This window comes from Rhamphochromis sp. 'chilingali' (assembly GCF_963969265.1).
Source record: "Rhamphochromis sp. 'chilingali' genome assembly, chromosome: 22".
NCBI lineage: Eukaryota > Metazoa > Chordata > Actinopteri > Cichliformes > Cichlidae > Rhamphochromis > Rhamphochromis sp. 'chilingali'.
In genome coordinates this window covers 7,701,873-7,724,660 of record NC_137950.1, presented here as the reverse complement: position 1 = coordinate 7,724,660, position 22,788 = coordinate 7,701,873, and the positions used below count along the sequence as shown (strand labels likewise).

At 41.9% G+C, this 22,788-nt stretch overlaps 1 protein-coding gene across 3 annotated transcripts in view; it reads right to left on the bottom strand.

Annotated features, from left to right (window-relative positions):
• Positions 1–797: 797 nt before the first annotated feature.
• pkd1b (polycystic kidney disease 1b) overlaps positions 798–22,788 on the bottom strand; it is a 34,470-nt gene continuing 12,479 nt past the window's right edge. For 2 of the 3 annotated variants that reach the window (XM_080872477.1, XM_080872478.1), the window contains 31 exons: positions 22,206–22,358; positions 21,927–22,067; positions 21,479–21,755; positions 21,169–21,271; positions 20,915–21,043; positions 20,644–20,794; positions 20,001–20,138; positions 19,023–19,167; positions 18,259–18,945; positions 15,666–15,819; positions 15,315–15,570; positions 15,018–15,213; positions 14,719–14,886; positions 13,090–13,230; positions 12,716–12,926; positions 12,493–12,616; positions 10,807–10,950; positions 10,396–10,717; positions 10,109–10,220; positions 9,864–10,021; positions 9,204–9,406; positions 6,597–6,794; positions 6,361–6,515; positions 5,229–5,429; positions 4,620–4,794; positions 4,324–4,506; positions 4,146–4,250; positions 3,924–4,058; positions 3,642–3,844; positions 1,981–2,092; positions 798–1,880 (listed from right to left, as the gene is read on the bottom strand). In XM_080872477.1, the coding sequence (XP_080728603.1) occupies positions 1,002–1,880; positions 1,981–2,092; positions 3,642–3,844; positions 3,924–4,058; positions 4,146–4,250; positions 4,324–4,506; positions 4,620–4,794; positions 5,229–5,429; positions 6,361–6,515; positions 6,597–6,794; positions 9,204–9,406; positions 9,864–10,021; positions 10,109–10,220; positions 10,396–10,717; positions 10,807–10,950; positions 12,493–12,616; positions 12,716–12,926; positions 13,090–13,230; positions 14,719–14,886; positions 15,018–15,213; positions 15,315–15,570; positions 15,666–15,819; positions 18,259–18,945; positions 19,023–19,167; positions 20,001–20,138; positions 20,644–20,794; positions 20,915–21,043; positions 21,169–21,271; positions 21,479–21,755; positions 21,927–22,067; positions 22,206–22,358 (6,459 nt within the window). In that variant the 3' untranslated portion in view covers positions 798–1,001. The remainder of the gene's footprint in view (positions 1,881–1,980; positions 2,093–3,641; positions 3,845–3,923; positions 4,059–4,145; positions 4,251–4,323; positions 4,507–4,619; positions 4,795–5,228; positions 5,430–6,360; positions 6,516–6,596; positions 6,795–9,203; positions 9,407–9,863; positions 10,022–10,108; positions 10,221–10,395; positions 10,718–10,806; positions 10,951–12,492; positions 12,617–12,715; positions 12,927–13,089; positions 13,231–14,718; positions 14,887–15,017; positions 15,214–15,314; positions 15,571–15,665; positions 15,820–18,258; positions 18,946–19,022; positions 19,168–20,000; positions 20,139–20,643; positions 20,795–20,914; positions 21,044–21,168; positions 21,272–21,478; positions 21,756–21,926; positions 22,068–22,205; positions 22,359–22,788) is intronic. The other variant, XM_080872479.1, reaches the window with a different exon arrangement.

Here is a 22,788-nt window from a genome sequence, read left to right as displayed (position 1 = left end):
ACTCACTATTCACATAATCTTCTTTTAAGATCACCCATCCTCCATTTCTGTTCATATCTACACCATGGTAGAAGTCAGCTCTCTCTCTCTTTTAGACTTAAAGTCCCTACTCTTACATAAAAACTCCTGCCTTTCCTTCTCTCTGGCTCCCTCCTAACATGCCCCCCCCCCTTTCTTCTTCCTTTGTCTTCTGCCAGCAGTAGCACAGTTTCCACCAGCACACTCTTGGCCAACAGTACCGGAGGCGGTCATTGTTAACCTGGCCCCTATTAATCTGGTATGGAAATTTTATTCTTTATGAACCAGAATTTGAAAGTTTGTTTTGACTAAGATTTTATGCCAGATGCTCTTCCTAATGGAACTATCCCCATTTATCCAGCATTGGTTCCACTGACTGGGTTTGCCACTCCAGCACTTACATGTCAGAATGTGTTGTTCCTTAAATTATCTCTATTCCTTCGGTTAGGTAACAATATAACATGTGTATGTAAAATAGTCCTAGGCTATGTTAACACTTAAAGCAAACACACAGAAGTACACACATAATGTTATGAGGGAACACTTTCTCTGTTCAAAGATGTGGAGCATAAAGTCCAATTAAACTGTAACATTCTGTTAATTAGGGATGTTTTCTAGTTTCCTGCTCTTTGCTATTTGGAATTTTTTTTATGTATAAGCTGACCTGCTGCTGCTCCTGCTTCTTGCCAAACAATTTCTTGGTTTATAATTTAATATTGCTATCTGAGGGACTTTTGCTTGTTCCTGGAGTGGATTTCAAACATATTGCAATGTCTGAATCAAATGGTCATGCCTTTATTCATCTGCAGAGCAGAATATCTACAGCCCAGTGTCTTTACCACTTAGAGTTATAGAATGTTGTAAAGTACAGTAAAATGTTCATAAAATGGACAACAGCAAAAACGTGTGTCTTCATTTTGGTCATTTTTTTCAAATGATTCTGTTTTCCAGACACAGACATTTTTCTTCTATTGTGAGGTTTCTCACTCAGTCTCTGGTCCTTCAGAGATCCAAGCTTTCCTCTTTACTGGAATCCCATCCCCGATAGATCTTCTTAAGCCTTCTTCACTTTTGGGTCTGGGATTAAAAGCAGAATTTTCTTCTCCGTTTCCACATGGAGAAACTTCCAACAATTGGAATGTCCTCTGAGCAGCATCAGCTGAATGAGAGCTCCCAGAATGCCACGCTCTTCTTCTGGGGAACTTTTCAAACTGAGAAGCTTTTGAATACAATACACTGATTCCAGGTGTAGGGTCGGCAACTTCGCAAGAGTGCACAACACTAGCTGGCTGAGGTTGAACTGCTACTGACTCAAACTTGGAATAGGAGATATATGTATTGGGAAACATGTACACTGAAGGGACAGAGGACTGGAGTGTAGATGGCAGGGAGACTAGTAGCTTGGGATGATGGAGACTGGTCTTCCTGTGAGTAACTTCTCCTGTTATCCTTCCTTCATCTGCGCCTGTTGGTATTCCTAACTCTCCAAAGATTCTTTCACTTTTCTTCTCATAATTCATCCATGTCTTCCTTCTCCTGGTCTGAACCTCATCCAGTTTAATTTCTAGGTTGTAAATGTCCTCACTTATCTGGTTGACCCGATCAAAACGAGATAACAGAGCAGTAACACGGGGCAGCAGACTGTCTAGGTACTGCTGGACTTCAAAACCAAGCTCAGACACTGACGAGTCCTTAGACCCATTGGAGAGAGCCGAGGATAGAGGACGTGGGGACGAGAATGCGGAGGGCGAAGAAGGGGAGCGGGAATAAGAAACGGTTGAAGACAAGGTGGAGAGACAAGATTCCTGTGAAAACCTGGAAGGAGGGATGCCCATGCCTTTGAACTTCACCCTGTGTCTGAACTAGAAAGGGGAACAAATGTGCAGAATCAGTAACAACAGCTACAATTTTTAGTTACTCAGCCTTCCTGATGGAATGCTTCACATTTAGCAGTCTATTCACCTGTTTAGCCTTAGTGAGTCCCATCCATAGCTTGAGCCTTTTGATGAAGAACTCCACCATTTGATAGTCCTGAGGTTTAATGGTTGGATGAAACAACTCAGCCTGCTCTGCCCTTTAGAAGACGAAAGAAGATGGTTTATTAAAACTTAAGATCCCTCTGTGGCTCTATCTTCAGTAAATTTCAGCAAAACATTCAAAACAACATGCCATTTAACAAAACTTCCTATGATACAATGTGGCACTCAAAATTTTGTCAACCACTTATATTTTTGTGGAAATACAGAAATTCTTACTGAAAACATTACTCTATTATCACAAAAGTAATAGAAATTCAAAGATCACTTCAACAGTAAGGTGTGTAATACTGTGCAGGGTTACAAAGTGCAACTTCTTTGCAATGAAAGAGGTTTTATTTTTGCCATCGCCAAAGAACTTTATCCATTTGTGAAACACGGGGTTGGTACCATCACGGTTTGGTAGCGCTTTTGCTGAGTTTAGGCCAAGATAACATAACATCATATACAAAGCCATGAATTATGAGGTCTGCCAAGAATTTTCAAACAAAGATATCAGGACATCTATAACGTAATCGAAAAAGAAAGTTTGGCTTGCTATCAGCACTCAAAAGCCTGCATCTCTGATCTCATGGGTATTGCTGACTTTGGGATGTTTAAAAGATTTACAGATCATCTTCCTTTTTTTTTTTTCCCATTTACATTATGTTAAGGTTCAAAATATTGGGGATGGAGACAAGAGAAAAAAACCACAATAACAACACTGGTCCGGCCGGGTTAAGTCAAACGATGATTTTAATGAACACACGCGTGGGAGATGGACACCGTATGCAGACAGCCTCAGATCTCAAAATGGTGGAGCATTGCTCAAACTCTTATAGCCTCTGATGCCCCCACCTTATCATAAAAAGCCTAAACATTCACATGCTTTCTCTCACACAGCGCCTAAGCTACGACCTTGGCTCCCTGTTTATCTGCTCCTGCTGAGATTGGGCAGAAAACCTCTCCAGTATATTCTGTTCTCTTCTAATCAGACAAATAAGGCGATGACTTTCTGCAAACAGTATTTCTTATAACTCAGCAGTATAATGCATCATAAACAATATCATTCATCCACAATAAATCAGCAGTCTAATGTAATGCAAATCAGTTTAACTAATGCAATAGTTATCAGCTTCTTCTAATTCAGGAGAATAATGCAAACTAAAACTACATAATAATTCACAATCTTTAATTAGGGGTATAACATGGCATAAAATAATATTATAATCTAACAATTACAATCAAATGAGCTGAACATAACCCGTAATACAAAATATTACTAGAACACAAAACTCAAAATGCTGGGTCAAAAGGACCCAGAACCATGACATTATCTTTCTATCTTAAGATGGAATTTCTAGGTAACCAGACACCTAGAAGACTTTCACAGCTACAAATTGCCAAACATCAGATGTCAGTATGGCAAGATTATAAACTTGTTTAAGGCCTATAAGGGCTTAAAGGGCTATTTCTGTCTTTAAAACACAGTTTCTCAAGGGCTAACAACTTCGACAGTCTACAAAACTCTGTTGTCTTTGAAAAAAGAACAAAACATAACTTTGGTTAAAGCAAACATAGCATCTAAAGAAAGGTAATGTTGTGTACCTGTAAGTATGGATAAGAACAGCTCCACAGAGTCTAGCCAAAACCCAAACACCTCCTCCCATGAGAAGCAGCCCATAGAGAGGGCCCAGGATGGGGTGGACCTGGCAGATTTTTTGCAGGACGATCCGACCATGAAGAAAGGACAAGACTGAGACACTGGTGTCTTGTACTGACAGGAAACCTTCTACTGATTGTGAAAAAAGCTGAAACAAACCATATCAAATATCTTTCATCTCGCCTTTTTAAATATCTTTGCTTAAGCTGATGTTTTTCTGCTCATACCACATTCCCAAGGTGAGTGCAGAGCAGCATCAGCAGCAGTAGTAGGACAGCCAGAGCCAGCAGCTCCCTCCAGGCTCTGTGCAACACTCTGCCTATCGCAGCCCACCTCTGCACAAACCGTAAGGTTCCCAGCAGCTGGAAATGGGAATGAGTTGGGTTTTTTTGTTTTTCTTTTTAAATCAAAGTGAAATATCTGTGGACATGTGTTAGACAATACTTCACCTTTAAAACAAGCAGAGTGAGCAGGGTGGCTGCACACTGAGAGGACCTTTGTGACAGAAGGGCAGCACTGTGGAAGTTGATGAAGTTGTCTGGTTGGGACCGCAGCTAAATAGCACATAAAGGTTGTTGAATACTAATTTTGTTTTGCTTGGAGGATTTTTAAAATGTTATTCTTTACCTGGGAAACACATGACGACGCACAAGACAGGAAGCGGAGCTGCAGGATAGCTGTTGTCAGCAACAAGAAGGCAAGGAGCAGCTGGAACCAGTGATGGCATTGATGCAGATACTGGGTGCGCTCAGTGGCCACAGACCACAGCTCCCCAAGTACAGTCAGGAGAGCAGAGATGAGCAGAAGAATCTGCGGTATAAAGTCATTGGATTGGGTGAAGAAGTACTTTCTATTAACTATTAAGCTCTAAATACCAGATTATGGTGAAAGATTTTCATTTGAAAGACTGCAGGATTTGTTACCGGAAGTGCCGTCTGCAGGTCCAGTCCTGACACGGATAAAGGGATGAGGAGTGGATGGATAGAGAGACAGGATGTGATGGCTTGTGTCCGAGTCTGCTCAAGTTTTACGTACACGCACAGAAATAAAGCAGACTCTCTGTGGTACTGAGTGAACTCTATAGAAAGAGCTTCAAACCTGGAGCGAAGGAAAAGAAATCATCAAATAAAAACTCACCTTTTTATTTTTGTCCTTTTTTTGTCGACTGAATATGTAAATGAATGCAATTCGATAAGCGTGACCCATGCGTAAATAAAAGCTTTGAGTTCATCATTACGATGGAGGGTAAATGTTATGCAAGAATCTGTGGGCCATAAACAAACAGATAAATAACGACATTAGAAGATGATTGGACACCACAGACAAAATGTGCACCACAGTTTTTGGTCGTTTGCGTGTTAATGCTCCATTTGATTTCAGAAGAAAAACAACGTTCCATTGTTTTGCTTTTTGGCAACTTCTAATGGGCTCACACGCCTCATTATTTGCAAAAGAGTCAATTCAACAGTATTGATGAACACACTCAGCATGTCTGAGAGAAGCACTCATGTTGCTCTGACAATTCCACTTACTGTTTCCTGCTTCTTCCTGCCGTGTGAAGGGCAGTGAGGAGCTCGGGTATCGTTCCACTGTTGTTTGACTGAAGGTGAACCGCCTGGCTACCGAGCGCATGTGTGTACTGCAGCTGCGTTAAGCCCACGAGTCGCAGTGAGGGGTTTTGGTGGAGATGTGGCACCAAGGTGTGATTGATCCACAGCTCTGTGTCAAACCAGCTGCAAGAAGAAAGAGTAGAATAAGCTGAACAGTTGCACTCTGGAGGCAACACAAACACTGTTTCATGCAGTCCACCAAACGTGTATTGACACATAAATGAAAGTAGTCCCCAGCAAAATTACCAGGCAGTAAATTTAAGGTGAGCAATTATGGACTTACATAATATATTGGGTACGGTGCTGCTGTCCTTTGTTTCTATATATAGGCGTATGTAGGTGTGCATGTGTAAGGGTGCGGCTGTGTCGGGCATCTTTAGGCATGGTGGGTGTGGCCCTGCCAACTGGATCATCACACACACCTGGAGCTGACCTAACGTCGTCGGGGAGCTACATAGCAGTGTGGCTGAGAGCTCCACAGAAGGTCAAAGTTCACAACAATCAGCTCTTATCATGTCTGATATAAACAGCATAAATCTAACACAGTTCTTTCAGCGAGTTGGGACCAGAATTGCAAACACGTTACTCTAGTGCAAACTTGCATAAAAAAGTGCAGTTACAAAAGTGCATATAAATGGTGGAAACACAGAGATTTCTTAAGCCACAAATAACAGGAAATTTAAATCAAGCGTGCAAACAGATTTTCTAATGTGTGAAATGCACAATTTACTGCTGATTGTGCCAATAATTGACGCTGAAAAAGAAACGTCTTTTGTTTCGCTTGTTATTCAAATGAACTGTTTAGAAAAACAGCACCAATTTTGTATTTCACCTGTAAAACTGACCACATTTATTAGCGCTATTTGGGGATTGCCCTCACATGCTATTTTGCCCTCTTAAGTAAATCTGCCCCTCTGTCGATTAGCTCAGCAATCATTAAACATCTAAATGTTTTCTGACCTTTTGAATTTAAAGAACTCTAGATTTGTCCCCACATTTTACACTGTGTGGCGACAGTGTGCTGTGTTTGTGTGGCGTTTGGTGTCACCCTTACTCTTTGAGTGAGGTGAGGTTGGGAAACCCCAAGGGTGACGCGTGAAGACGTTGTTTGATGGTGGCGTGCAGAAGCCTGGCCTGTCCCTGCTCAGTTGCATCCTGGTAGTTCACCATCAGCACCAGCAACAGAAATAACAGCTGCCACACACACTGCTGCAAAAAAAAGAAAAAAAGTGTGACGTCTGGGAAGAAAAATTCCCAGACAGAAATAAATCTTAAATATTTTCTCCTCACCCTCATAATTGACTGCAGTGCTTGGACTTTGCGAGCCTCCTCTTTCGCCTGCAGCAGGCCGTAGCCGCATGGCGGTCGGACCTTCCCGCTCTGCTCTCCAAACGGCCTCACCACAGTGGCCTCCTGAGCCAGCTGCTCCTCCACCTCTGGATCCACAGGTCTCCACAGGACTGTGTAGATCAAGGCCAGCACGCACACCTGAAAAACAGGTGTCAAGAGAGGTTGGATGGAGAGAGATTGAAGTCCTTGCCCCAACTTCCTGTCAGGACATCTGAGAGAGGGTAGAAAGTCTGAATATCCACCCTTATGTGTTAACAATGAGTGTTAATCAGCTCTTTCCAGTTTGCTAACAGTACATCGCCTTTATTCATAATCAAAGAGATAATCAAAGGACAAGTCTGATTAGGGTTGCCAACCGTCCCTTAAAAAACGGAATCGTCCCGTATTTAGAAACAAAAGTACACGTCCCGTATTGAGCTAATAAGGGACGCACTTTGTCCCGTAATACAGTGAGAATCAAAAGTAGTCTATAAATGTTAATGGAATTAACGCTTTGTTTGAAAACATAATTCCCAGCCCCTCTTCTGCTTTGTGACCAATGAGCTGACAGCACACTTATGACAATTCGAGTATGACAAGTCAGATTACCGCTTATCTCATTGGTCGAGGAAAGGTCGCTTACGGAGAAAATACCGGAAGACAACAGATGACCACAACAAGAAGCATGGCCAACAGGGAAACAAACGCCGACACTGCGGTGCAAGTCTCGGACGACAGTACACCTAAAGCTGGGCAGACACTGTGCGATTTTCAAACTGCACGATTGACTCACAGGGGTTAGAAGTTTGTAGGTCACGATGCAGGGTCTCACACTATACCGCCCGATGCTCTGATGCGACCTGAGTGCTCACACTGTGCCTCCATAACATGAAGGTTATAACAGAAAATCTGTCGCTCGCTCTCCCTCTCTCTGTCTTTCACTCACACAGACACACCACCACATCAACTTTGCTAAATTGCTAATGAAAAACATTGATCAGGCAGCTGTGATTGAGCAGCAGTGTAAATCCAACTATTTTCACGGTTGTTGTGGTCGTGATAATTTTGTGATGCCACATCGAAAAGGCTCGGATGAGCTTTCCAAAGTTCTACAAGTTGTGCCTCCATCGCTTGTGTCCAGATCACACGCTGCACAGCCGTGCTGCTCCATCTTTTTCACCGACGTTTACGTGTGAGCAGTGTGAGCGGCTGTGGTGACGAGCGATTGATATCGGGAGCTGGTCGTGAGGTGTTAATCGCTTCTCGTTACCCCACGTATACTACATGATGCACGATGAAGGCCCAAATCGGGCCGATCACCAAATCGGTTGCACGACTCAAAAATCGGCTCAAAATGGGCCAAAAATCGCACAGTGTGAGCCCAGCATTAGAGCAGCAATGTTTGTTCGCTCAGAGAAAGAAAAAAAAAGGCTGCAAAAGTACAGAGAGGAATGGGAAAAGGAAAACACCTGGCTGGAAAAGTGCACGATAACACCTATAAAGCGCACTGCACTGTGTGCCGGCGCACTTTTTCCATAGGCATGCTTCTAATGGTGGGCACATGAAGAACACGAGGGGCATGAAAGCTCGGGGAACCCTTAACCAATTTTTTGTCCACCAGGCCACGGCAGAAGCAGATATGGTATGTAAACATTGGTTTGTTTTTTTTAAACCCTCTGGTTAAGGTTAATATGGGCATGTGCAGTGAATATCAGGGCTATGTGGCCAGAAGTGTGATAATATAATTTATTTTGTGTAATAAACAACTGCAAGGATAGATGATTACAACAAATAGATCACTAATACATAAAAGTAATACATAGATTAATAATGATGATGACTTAAGATGCGTAATCATGGGAACAAGCGGGTTTACAAACAGGAGCAGCTGATTAGCATTAGAAAAGCTGAAATAATACCTCAACTGAAGCCAATTGTACTAAATGCACTATATGTGCACTGTTACAAGAATGATTTTGTTCTATTGTTTTCTATTAATTTATATAATTTTAAGTTAAGCAGGACAGAGTTCTTTTAAAGAAAGATTTACTTATATTCTCAAAAGTTAAGCATGACAGGCTTCTGTTTAAGAAAGAGACCTGTTTTACTGTGTTAATGTTGTCATTTTGAGCTAAAAATAAATGGCTAAATGATCATTTGTTTCCCATATGGTCATATCACAAAGAATATGCATCTGCTTAAATCAAGTTCAAGTCAAATGGTTAAAAAATAATTTCACACACAAAAAAAGAGCTACCACACTGGGAAGGGTGAAGACAACTGGGTTGCCCGGTCCTGGCCACGAGGTGTCCCTTATTTATTTTTCAGGGAGTTGGCAACCCTAAGTCTGATTAGACTGAAATGACTGTTGGAACGTCTGAACTTTGTGTGAGTGCACATGATCCAGCTTCAGCATTGGTAGATTAGTGTGTGACTGCAGGAGTGCGTGAAAGATAAAAACTGTCTCGTCAACTCAACATTATACAAATGCAAGTCATGCAAGTCAAAGTAGTTATAATCTGCCAAAACCCTGAGAGGTGAACAAACTGGACCACATGCTTGACTCACCTTGAGAGGTTCCAGCAGCAGAGCAGAAGTGAGAAAGGCAGAAAGAGCTGATACCAGCCACATGAGTACTACTGTCCTGGAGAAGCAGCTTCCATAGAGTCCCATCACAGCCAGACACGCTCCAAGCAGCAAAGCGAGCAGAGGATAAATGACACGCAGCGCCCAGCGAGGAAGTAGCCTGCCTGGCTGACTCCGAGCAACACCTGTTCAAATAAAATCTCCAAATGTGAATAAAAAATTCTAGATAGGATGTTTTTTGTCTCATAGTCTAACAAAAAGATTCCAAACCAGGGTTAACTGTAAAGGGACTCATGGAAATAGTGATGACTACCTCAGTTTCTTATATTCAGCTTCTCCCCAGTACAGTGCTTTGTAATAGAGAAGGCCTTAAACTTATATATAGTTAGCTAAAATGATAATTGTGAATTGTATTTGTATATGTAGTATGGGCGACTGATTGCAGATACGGATCTGCCCTATGGACCTGCTCCATTACTGGGCTGTTGCATTAGGAATTAGGTGCCCACACAGATCTGTTTCCCATTCTTAAGCCATCCCAAAACACTTTATTGAAACAGTATCCACTCATTGAAGGAGTACTGGAGTACATTTGACAATACATTTGTGGGTACAATTAACAAGAAAAACCTTTTATGGTACCTATGCGTGTCGTGTAGAAGGAACATGTGGAGTCAGGAGAAGTGCTTGGCAGGAAGGTGCTTGCCATCGAGTCTACGGATGGACACTCATAGAGTCCAGTGCCATACTGGGAGTTATCCTCACTGTGCTCTGACCAGCTGCTGCAGGAGGTGCTCCGCCTAAAAAAAAAAAAAAAAAGTTGAAGTGATACAGAATGTTACCTGTCAATAAAGAACATCATAAAAATAAATCTTTATTTTCCTTACATGGTTGAGACTGAGGATGTTGTTCTCGGAGAATCCCGCCCACTGTCTGAGTTGCTGTTTTTAGCATCTGCTGTGTCGTCTGCTGCTTCAATAGACATGAGTAAATCCTCCTCTGGTACCAAACACAAGAATACAGAATCAGATGTTATTCAGAAAACTTGGTGTTCCCAGAACAGATTTGGAATCATTTTAATTTAAAGAAAGTCGGCAAGAAACAGCAAGAAGCAAAGTGCTGGAGACCATTCACGTCAATAGCAGAAATTAATTACGCTTTAACAGTTTCTTACCGGAAAGAGTAAGAAGTGTTGTCAGATTGTGGCTGTGAACTTGGACTTGATTGGAGTTCATATCTGGGGATTTGTGCGGCGTCAAGTGAAGCTGCATCAAGGCCTTTTTCCGCTTTAGCTGACAAGCAGATGAAGCCTTGCAGGGGTAAGGGGCTAAGGTTGGCTTGGAGGGGCTTGAACCCACTGGTAGACTGAGTAGGCTGTCACATGATGGCCACGCTACGATGCCATCTTCTTGATGTGCTTCGTACTTCTTGGGCACCAAACCAGAGGCAGCCCAGAAGTCCAGGATGCTGGAGTCTAAGGCCTTACTCTCCGGCAACTGGAGAAAGATAGAATAACAACTGGAGTTATTCTAAGAAAAAGACAGGAGTAAAATAACAAGTATACTGTGTATGTGCATGTCCTTACGGATGAAGGACTGTCAGTGACTCGGCCAGAGGAATCTGGCAAAGACAGAAAAGTAGGGCAGGAGAACTCCGATTGGCCAAGGAATACGTCCATCTCCACAGAGTGACAAACAGGAGAGGGAGGGACTGACATGTCCACAGTTACCTGAGTCACATGTAAACATACACCTGCAGCGTTAACATTTCTGAGTGTACTCTCACACAAGTGCCCAGATAGCAAGCAGGTCTGGCCCGGATCTGGTATCAAGCCGGCACTGCTGGCGGACTTCTGGCATGATAAGACGTATGTCATCCAGATATGGGCCAGGCCTGGCATAGATGGCACTGTCTATGTGATGGCATGCCATATCTGGCACGATTATGGTTTGGTTCATGTGGCCCAGGCCCATAGAAAACAGCTCTGGCTGGGATCCGGTATCAAGCTGGCACTTCTGACTGACTGGTGTCATGGCAGGATGTATGTCAACCAGATGTGGACCAGGTCTGGCAATGATGGCACTATTTATGTTCCTATTTTCTTATTTTAGTTAGAAGACCCAAATGCCATGTTGCAATACTATACTGGTATGGTAGCCAACGTTTCAAAGGCAGGTTTGACAGGTTTGTGAGTTTACACTTTATCCAAAATCTAGTGAGGGTTTACTCATCTTTGCCAGTGGGTGACTGTAGCTCAGGTGGTAGAGCAGGCCACCTATTGATCGGAAGGTTAGTGGTTCGATCCCTGTCTGCATGTTATAAGTGTGAATGTGTATGAATGTGGTTAGTAAGAACTCAGCTTAGAGAAAGTGTGTGAATGTGGGATGTTGTATAGAGCACTTTGAGTAATCTGGGAGAGTAGAAAAGCACTATATAAGAATCAGTCCATTCACTGTCTGAACAGAGTTTTGTCATGTTACTTTTGCACTATCATGTTCCAGCACATGTTGGTATTACATGGCTTGATTAAGGTACACATTAGGCTGACATCTGGGGCCAGAGCTGAAACTGTTATAGGCCAGCACAGGGCCAGCAGTGTGTCTACAACTGGCCTTGTGCTGGCCCATGTGTGGGCCATATCTGGGCCACCAAAGGGCCATTGTTCTTTGCGGTATGTGGGCCATGTGTAAGCACATTGTGTGGGCCAGATCCGGGCCATACCGATTTTGCTACGTGCGTGAGAGTGTTTAACAAACAAAGCATGGACGCACAGCTGACACAACCTCTAATCAGCAACTCTCTGATGGCACAAGTATTCTGTCTAATGTTTTGAAATTAATGCATGGCCTGTATTTATATAGCGCTTTACTAGTCCCTAAGGACCCCAAAGCACGTTACATATCCAGTCACACACACACACACACACACACACACACACACACACACACACACACACACACACACACACACACGATGGTAAGCTACATTGTAGCCACAGCCACCCTGGGGCGCACTGACAGAGGCGAGGCTGCCGGACACTGGTGCCACCGGGCCCTCTGACCACCACCAGTAGGCAACGGGTGAAGTGTCTTGCCCAAGGACACAACGACCAAGACTGTCCAAGCCGGGGCTCGAACCGGCAACCTTCCAATTACAAGGCAAACTCCCAACTCTTGAGCCACGATCGCCCCCACGATCTTCAAGTTACTTTAAATAGGTTCACTAGTTAAAAAAAAAATAAAAATAAAAAGTTGATACTGTTTTTAATTACCCGACTGTGAGCTTTTCTAAACAGGAAGCAGAGGAAACACTGGAGAGGAAACACCAGCACAGCAACAGTCATCCCCACAGCAACCGTCTCCACGTTGGCGAGCAGATGGGCTGAAATGGGTCCACTTGAGTATAAAGAACACATATCGATTTGATCAATAATCTACTGGCTTATATCTGGAATTATTAGATCTTCGAGTATTGAGTACTCTCAGTCACTTCACCTGTGCCCCACAGTGCCAACAGCTCCATACCACAGAGCCCCCAGTGCCAGGTAGAGATGCAGCATAAGGGCACCGCAAGTAACTCTCTGTCCCCTCGTGAAACAGCTGTGAGGGGGGCGTTCCAACAGGGATAGCCACAGGTGGCGGTCGACCATGCCAAATATCAGCTGGGAGGTGAACACCCTTTTAAATAGAGTGAGCTCCTCTGGACCTTTTGGGACAAATGGAACGGTTCAAAGACAATGAAAGAAAAATATTTCAGTTTACAGGAAGAGAAAGCACACAAAGTGGAACTTTGATAGGTCTGCTTAAGAAATGGCCTTAGTGCTTTTCCATTTAAACAGTTGAGTTCAGAGTAACATCTGTAACCTTACAAGAGGCAAGTACTTCCTTCTCCACTGTGCTGTTCGTCTCATTGTCAACAGAGAGCCAATCATCTAGCAGGAAGAAGAACATGTGGTCTGTCTGAGGGTCCCACACCACCACATGTTGCACATACCATGATGGGTCCAAACCTGTATTTACATGCATGTGAACACGCACACACACACACACACACACACACACACACACACACACACACACACACACACACACACACACACACACACACACACACACACACACACACATGCAGACATGTCTTAAACACTTACTGTTACTAATTAATCACACATTTCATTCACTAGAAAAACTGTTTCTAGTTAATCCCTATACTTACACTTTAAATACAGGAACACTTTATTGAACATGGTGTTTTGTGTCTGTCCACAGAGGCAAGTATGGACTCTACCATGCAAAGAAAAGGTAGCACTTAATAAAACATGACATAGGGTGTAATTTCCCCAAAGTTTACTGTGTATTTCTGATACAATTTATCCAAAATTAAGTTGTCATTTTAATTAGCTTAAAATATTTACCAGGAAGTATACAAGAATGAGGGAGTAACAATTTGAGGTCTTACTGGTAAGAAGAAATAAAGTACTGTAAGCATTTGTAAAGGAAACCTTTGAATATTTTAATAAAGCAGACACAAATCATACAGTAAATAAATATGTTAGTAGTTCCTTTTTTCTCTTGCCTTACATTTTAACCACACAATAATTTTAAGGACGCAGGTTGTAATGCTGAGTGGACTAAGTGCTGCATCCTAAACCATAATTACACAATAAATTAAGCTGTGTGAGCAATATTATAAAGTGAACTAACCAGCCCACGACTGCAGAGTTGTAGCTCAAATTTAAGGCTCAATTTGATGAAAATTACAATAGAATTTAAATTTGTAGGCTGTATTATAAAGTTCTCCCAATTAAAAAGGGATTTTTTTTTGCTCCCAAGCTCAGATGGAAAACTGTCCAATAAAATATTTATTTTCCTTTTGCTAATCGTGTACACTGACTATTAAAGAAGGGGACAATTTCTTATTTATTTCTTTATGAGTGCGCAATTAAAAACTCAGCATCTGTGGTGGCATGAGGGTGCATTGGTGTACATGGCATTAATGAGTAACTCTAACATCTTTGAAGGCACCATTATTCATGAATAATATATATACCGTTTTGGGGCACCATATGTTGTCATCCGGAAATTAAAGGCAATGCCAAACCATGCTGAGAATGTATAGTTCTGGAGCAAGAGTTGGGTGCTCAGCTTTCACACCTGTAACTCACACCTGTCACCCAGTAAAAAACTTGGACATTATGACTAAAAACAGGAGAAAAGAGGCCGTAAACTGTTAAGCAACTTCCCTCCTGAGTTCCCAAATGCTAACAGAGGGGTGTTAAAGGAAAATGTGATCACGTGTTCAAAGGGACTGTGTGTAAAACACAACAAAATAAAACATAAAACAAAAGAAATATCATTCTTACATTTGATTTGTTTGCTATTTTGAAAATCATTAAAGGTAGACTAGATTGCCTGGTGCTTGATTTTGTACACCTGAGGGAACAGAACTGGAAATAACTGAAGAGGCCTGGTCCAGTAATTGTGACCACATAATGTACCTGTGTTATCATGCCAGATGCGAATTTTCCAGACTTCGCCCATGTTGTCATCTGTCTCCACATGAAACTGGTCCAGGCTGCCACGCTGGAAAGCTCCATCCCTCTGCAGATGGTGCGAGCCGCTCTTTTTCAGACCATACAAACTAATGCCAACATGTGCCGTAGTCCCTGAAGGGTAGCACCACAGAAACGATCACTTTCCATTTAATTTTAAAGCATTCAAACAGGATAATTCAGCCATTACATGTAATGTTTGGCTTTTCATTTTCTGTCTCTTTAATGTCTTCTCTTTGGCTGACCTGCACCGGGCCTCCAGCCAGTCTTTACCAGCACTCTGTAGTGGTACAGCCCGGTTCGCCCACACAGTGGTACCTGACTCAGTCTCAGGCTGTCTAAGTGGTCCAGTTTGTGGGCAATGAGCCCCACCAGCAGGTGAATCAAAACCAGGGCAGCACAGATAATCCCTACCACCATGTTCCTCACAGGTTCTCCTGACTGCAGATTTGAATAGGGGGAGAAGGAAAAGAGCAAAAATCATGCATTTATTTTATTTTAAAATATCTACATCTGCTGTAATCCTCTGTGTTCTCACGTACAGGTGGTAGCAAAACAACAGCCCCTGGATGAACAAACAAACTGGCCCCAAACATGGTGAGGTGCTGGGTGAGACATAGCGCTGTGTGGAGTGTGCTGCCCTCCAGTGGTTGAAGACCTTCCCGGCTCCAACGCCTCTCCTTCACATTGTAGTACTGGCACAGAGAGCTGAACACGCACACAGACACATTGACTGGACCGCCGTCGACCAGAGATGAACTCAGGTTGACAGAAAGAGGCGTATCTGTCCCATTCAGACTGTTGTAGAGGAAAATTAATTCATGTGAAGGTCATCTTTATTCATCAAAATGAGCAATTAGAGCAGTGAGTTGCAGAAGAGAGCCGTGACTCACAGGGGAGACAGAAAAATGGTTTCTTCCGAGGAGCTGGCCAGATGAGAGAGTGTAAGAGCCCACTCTCTCATCAGGGAATCCTGGGATGCATTGGTCCTCGGCACTGCAGAGCTTGCTTCAATCTTGACATGTCCTACAGGCAGTGGAGCTGCTCCTAGTGGTGGATATTGCAGTTTAAAAGCAGTAATTTTATTAATAATAGCACAAACATATATTGCAGGTTTAATAAATAATTATGTACAAGAGGCACTACATGGTTGGTCCTGAAAGATACCTCCTATCCTGAAATGTGTACACTCATGTTATTAGTACATTTATTAATGAAAATGCATTCATATTTTGTAAGTATAGTAGTCATTGCATTGTTCGGGACTGACAGTAAAGTAACAGCAACACACTGATTATTTTTAAACAGTATTATTTTATTTATCTAAAAAGATAAAAAGCTATTCCCTGACTGTGATGTTTGCCCCCTGAGGTAGTCACTATGGACTGTAATAAACTGACTAAAAACTAGAATCATGCACAACAGACGTACAGTGCTATTCTTTTTTTGTTTTGCATATTTGTCACACTTCAATGTTTCCAACAAATTTTAGCATTAGACAAAGATAACCTGTAAAAATACAAAATAGATGGGTTTTTTTTTTTAACTTTTTAAATCTACCTTGCCCTATTTGAAAAAGTGGTATGATGTGAGACATTCAGAAATGGAAGAAAGTTTGAATAGTGGTGAATGTTCTCAGGAGTGGCCGATCTACTAAAATTAGTTCTAGAGCACATCACTGACTCATCCAGGAGTCACAAAAGAACCCGGAACAACATCTAGCAGCTGCAGGTCTCCGTTAAGGTCAGAGTTCAAGATTTAATAATAAGAAAGAGATGGGCAAAGATGGCATGGGAGAGGTCCATGGCAAAAACCATGGAAAACATCCTGATGATCCCCAAGACTTTTGGGGAAAATACAGTTGAACTTTTTGGAAGGTTTGATTCCTGTTGCATCTGTTTTCATTTCATAAAAGACCAGGTTTGGATAACTTCTTTCTCTTAATAAATGATATCATTATTTACTAAAGTAAAGACATAATTTAAATCTTTGTCTAATATTATGATTTGGCTTCTTATATGAAATGTACAGGTTTGATAAAATGTGTAATGTGTAAAAAATATTGTGTAAGAAAGGGGGCAAATATATATTTTTATAGCACAGTAGCTTTGGGTCTGAAAAGCTCTAAACCTGTATATTATTTAGCAGCCACCAGGAGGCTGCAAAAAATGTTTGGTCCTTTTGAAGTATATAAGAAAATTCCCTTGGCGTTGTATTCATTTTGGGTTATATGAATAAAATATTTAATCCATTTTATAAATTTAGGTCATAGTACCAGAAAGAATGACTATCCTGGCTAGAGTTAAACACTCTCACCCACATAGCAAAATTGGTATGGCCCGGATCTGTCCCACACAATGTGCTTACACATAGCCCACACAGTGTTGCCAACTTAGCGACTTTGTCGCTATATTTAGCAAGCTTTCAGACCCCTTAGCGACTTTTTTTCTAAAAAAAAGTCGCTAAAAAAAGACGTGAAAGCGCGTATCGCTTTTACTCTCAACAAGCAGTGGGTGCTGTAACGCAGTCAGTTCTTTTACTCTTTTACTCTTATGCTGTTTTGTGGATCACAAGGTTTAAAACTACTTATAAACACACACACACAAAGTAACTCCACCACAGTGCCTATTTCAGGTCACTTTTGCCGGTCCAAGCCCGGGTAAAGGAGCAGGGTTGGAATTGTGACATTAAAAAAAAACAATAATTGCTAAAAGAAATTTAATTTGTGCTGTGCTGGATCTATTTAAGAACTAAATAGAAATTAACCAGCAGTGCCGGCTTGATACCAGATCCGGGCCAGACCTGCTTGCTATGTGGGTTGGCTAAGGTTTGTGATAGTTAGCAAAAATCCATAAGTGTATGGATTTTTGCACTGAGATCCTGGCTACTAGCTCGGCACATCTGGTTTCAAAACACAAGAATAGTGATGATGACATTGCTCATCTCAAGGCTTCAGACTAGAGCACTTATTTACACCTATTTTTCCTGGTGTAAAAACATAAATGCATCCTGGTAATCAAGATAGCTAGTAAGCGCAAGCATTAGCTGATAGCTCCCCAGCTCACTCTTCTTTACCTGGTAAATGTATTTATTTATAAACAACAGCCCAGGATGTTAAACAGTTATATCAGCCTTGCGAATATTTTATGAAAAGAAGAGGTTAATGTCTTTAAAATCAGACCTAAAAAACACACAATGTTCTAAACTCAATATGAACTTTTGTAACTGTGTTTGCAAGAAAACCCCACAGAGCTCCATTAAGTATCAGGCTATAAAAGCAATGAGCTGTGATATGCTAAAGGACCCCATAGAGTTTAGGAACTGTGTATTGACTTAATAAGAGGCTTTAAACTAAGAAATAGTAGCTTTTGTGTTCATATTTGTAATGGGTATTTAGCTAAAACTTCTACACTCATGAAAACAGAAACAGGTAACAAATCTGGAGCAGGACAGACCCAGAGTAAGAAAAAAATAAAGAAACTGTACCTGGCGCCAAGGTGAACTTGAAGGCGATATATAAACCTGCATTTTCATCCAGGCTATCTGGAACTTTTACTGTGAAGTTCAGCTGTCCTTTAGTCGGTAGTGTTACAGTAAGACATGTCCCATTCCTATCTTTACCTACTCTCTCATTTCCATGATCCAACGAGTACTTATTTGGCAGGGCGACCTGAATGGCTTGTTCAGGGTCCAAACCCACAATGGGTATGGGCTGACCCTGAGGAGTGCTGAGCTCCATGGCCACAAGAGTGGTGGAAATTGGAGGATTGGCTCCTTCCAGTAAAGCGTTGTTATCCAGTAGTTTATCCAAACCAAACAACACCTGCACCACCTCAGACTCTGTATTCTCCAGATGAGCTATCAGGGAGGAGGGCATAGTAAACTGACAATGATGAGAAGCCTTAGATTTGTCAGGAAATGATGACTGCCTCGTTATCTGGTTTGACTGGCAGAGGAGATCAGAAGGGTCTCCTTGGAAACCCACTGAGGTGATATAGTTGGTGGACAGCAAAAAAGGCACCTTGCCAGAAACATATGAACGCATCAGTGTGCGCATTAGAGCTCCAGCATGACTCAGTGCTGACAGGGAGATTACTGATGCTCCCTGCAGAGTTCCCGAGTAGGCTGGGTAAAAACCACTGGATGATTCAGACGCGGCTGCCAGAGTACTACCTGGAAACACATAGAATATGGTAAATTTGATGTCAGTACATGACTATTTCATGCAGGAGATGGTGGTTGGCCAGCACCTATAACATTAAGGATGTTTCTTCCCTTATCTGCGGCTGACAAAACGGCAGGATCCGTCTCTTTCTCTATTACATGGATCATCTTCCCCACAGTTTCCAAAACTTTCTTCTGAGAGGTTTCACGTACCAACTCACTGGGAACAGCCTGGAGTAAAGAAAACATGCAATGTCAATGCAAGCAAAAAGAAAAAGAAGACGACTATGCTTCTGTTGGGATTAAATAATTTGCAGTGCCTCAATAATTCTATGCTTTTTAATAATAAGTGTTATAAAGTTATATAGTGTAGTATTAAGTGGACACAGCCCTGAAAAATAAAGGCATTAGACCATGTGTCCTTGGAGAGTAGAAAGCTGCAGACTCTCACTCACGCTTGCCTGGGGAAATGTAGATAAGAGGGGACCATCTCTAGTGGAAAGTTACTGAGACGCTATTGTTTAGACTAGAATGAGAGAGCTTCTGTAATAAAACTGTCAGGGGCACACCACCATTTTGAGATCCACGGCAACGTGTCATGCAGGACGCATCTCCCTTCTAGAAGTAATAAAGTGTTAAATGGTCTACTGAGCAGTGTTTTGTCTTCCATCGGATGCCTCTGAGGAATCAGTGTTGATATTTACACTTCACATAGTACATAAAACATAAAAGTCATGCTCTTGTTACTAAATCTATAATTATGATCCAGTAATACAATGTAAAAGGCTGAATTTCTGCATAATAAGTAGGTACGTAATTTATTTATTTTTTGCATTGTAGTATTACTACTTTTGTCATGAACCCCCCACAGCAAGATACCGAAGCCCAAAGTTGCTCCATTTCACGTCTGTGAGCTAAATTAAGCTTGCAGTGGGGGAGTGGTGCTGACCTTTTCCTTCAATTCTCTACCAGAAAGCCAAGTAAATTTTTCCAAAATGTCAAACTGTTGCTTCTTCCCCTCAAGCTCACAGTTTTTGTCTGGGCATTGTCTGTGGGTTCCTTACCACAGACTGCGACAGTGTCGCACTGATCTGATCAACATCTAGTAAGGTGGACACAGGGAGAGAGGCGAGAGCTTCTGTTACATTTTCTCGGATCTCCCTCCTATCCATGAGTTCCTCGGCAGTCCACTCAAAGTCCATCTGGTGAAAGGAGTGAAGTGCAGACTCAGGATTCAAAGTAACAAATAATAGTCAAGTTTTATTACAAAACTAGTAGCTACAGGCCAGAAAAGGAAATCAATAAGAGGTAATCCAAGTAAAATCGTTTTCCAAAAGGGAACCAATAGGACACAGGAATACAGAGATTTAATTTTCAAGAACATCGAAATACATAATGAGTGGCAGGGCAATCGGGATGTTGGGTACAAGACGGCATCAAGACACGATGTAAGACCATTCACCCAGGAGAGCTCAAAACACCAGTCACATGATTGCCAAAGAAGAAAAGGAAATGAATAATCACTGAAACATGAATTAACTTGACAGAGGGAAAACACAGAAGGAAACACTGACGGGACTAATAGAATTTTAATCTTATAATCTAAACTAAAACTCCAAAAAAAAAAAGCTCAAGAAAAAATCTCTAATACCAAAATCCACAGACCATGACACATGCACTGGAATATGAACATTTTACATACACTACCTGATTGAGCTTGCTGGTGAGGGCAATGCAATACGGGATGATTTCTTGAGGGTTACCATGTTGGACCAAAGCCCACAGTTCAGTCTGGCTCTTGTTTCTGAGCCACTGACTGGCAGCTTCATTGACTGCAGGATTTTCCACTGTTAGTGTTCTTGGGAATGCAGAAATGCAGGGCCACATCAGTTCAGTGCATTAAACTTTACAGACACTGGGCCTGAGATGTATTATTCATAAAGAATTCTCTTAGATTTTAACTAACACGACTTCTCACCTGTTCAAAGCCACAGACTTTGCCCCAGAATGGTTCTCTACAAGCAGAATGACTCTGATAACTGACACGGTTTCTCTTTGTCCAGGACTTCCCACTGGGACCAGCGTGCTGAACGTTGACTGTGTCCCCCTTGGGAGAAAAATTCAGACAATCCAAACTATAACTTTGTGTTATGAAAGGCTTAATTTTAAAGGAATAACTAAGCCTGCATGTACTTGGATGTCTATTAATAACTGCAAGCTGAGGCCATTTACCTATAGAGTGTGAGCACAGGGCACACAGTGCTAATGAGCTGACATAATGCCACCTGGAAGGTATAGATCAACTGAGAGACTCTGCTTTCATCATCTTGCCATCCTATCCCAGAGAGAGCAGATGTTAGACACAACCATAAACAACAACGTACATTAAACTCCAGCTGTGTGATTTTAACTTGTTTCATTAAATTTGTCAGCTGGGTTGAAAAGTGTGAAAAAAAAAAATATTTACACTTTTAACCTGTCAGATGAAAACATCAATGCAAATTAGATTGTGTAGCCCTGTCGTTTTATAACTTAGTGATACCTGAACAGTTGTAGGTGACCTTTGTCTCCAGTAGTTGTATGTCTGACTCTGGACTCAGATCACATAGGCCGCCGTGTGGTGGATTGTTTGTTTGTATCATCAAGACGGCACTGCCCCGTTCCCCACTGTGAGGCTGGGCTACATCTAGGGCAAAGTAATAACTCTGTCCTGGCTGAAGGATGCCTGATCGCACCACCAAGCGAGAATATTTCCCTTTAGTGGTGACCTCATCAAGGACAAGGGACAGACCACTTTGGTCATGAGCTCTCCATTTGTACTGTAGAAGACACGTTCATGAATCACAGTAATAACAAAATATATAGGCATATTTATATATTTCCCAATTTAAAAATAATCAGCCAGTCATTACTTTAATTTATCTACTAAAGAAATAATTAAATACAACCTCACACAATATTTCTTTTGCATTTAATTTGACAATAGTTACCTGTGCCTGGTCATCACATTGTCCACAACGTCCAGAAAGGATAACGGGGGCGTTGTAACTGATGTGGTTAGCAGATGAGCGAACAGAACAGGATACACATTCTATAGTCACAGGAAGCAAGTGAGCGTCACTGACAGTTACCTGAAAGAAATAAGACATAAGACAAGGTTTGATGGTCATTCAGCCCAGTAGCTTCTTCCCTCAGTGACAAGTTCATCCATACCTGCTTATATCTCCAAAATCATCTGATTGCAAGCAATATTCAACATAACTCCATACCGTTTGGTTAACAGAGGAAGGTTTCCTTCCTTCCTTGTGCACAGTAAGGGTGAAAATGTAGATTGTGCCAGGGTGTAGATGATTGCTTTGTATAGTCATCCTACTGCTGGTCCACCCGATGGGCTGCTTTACAAAAGAGGACTCTTTGGAGTTCTGCAAATTGTTGTTATAGTTAGACGCACGATCTGATATCCTCGTGTTGGTGTTGTTCCCAGATCATCATACTAAATGTTGTTCCAGGATCAACATTGCAAGTGACCAATCAGATTGTTGTGACGTCATACTTTTGCGACTTCGGGAAAAACCGGCGTAAAACAAAAAACTGTACTTAAGCTGCGAGAAACCACCTCTGTCCGCCGATCAACAGACCCTGACCCTAACCCTAACCGTAACCCTTTAATAAACAGTAAGCAGAATTGATATTGTCCTTGCAACATTGGAATTTCATAAATGCACGAATGGCTTGGCGCGCAAAAGAATAACGTCACAACAATGTGATTGGTCACTTGCAATGTTGAACCTGGAACAACATTTTCATGATGGTCTGGGAACAACACCAACATGAGGATATCAGATCATCCAT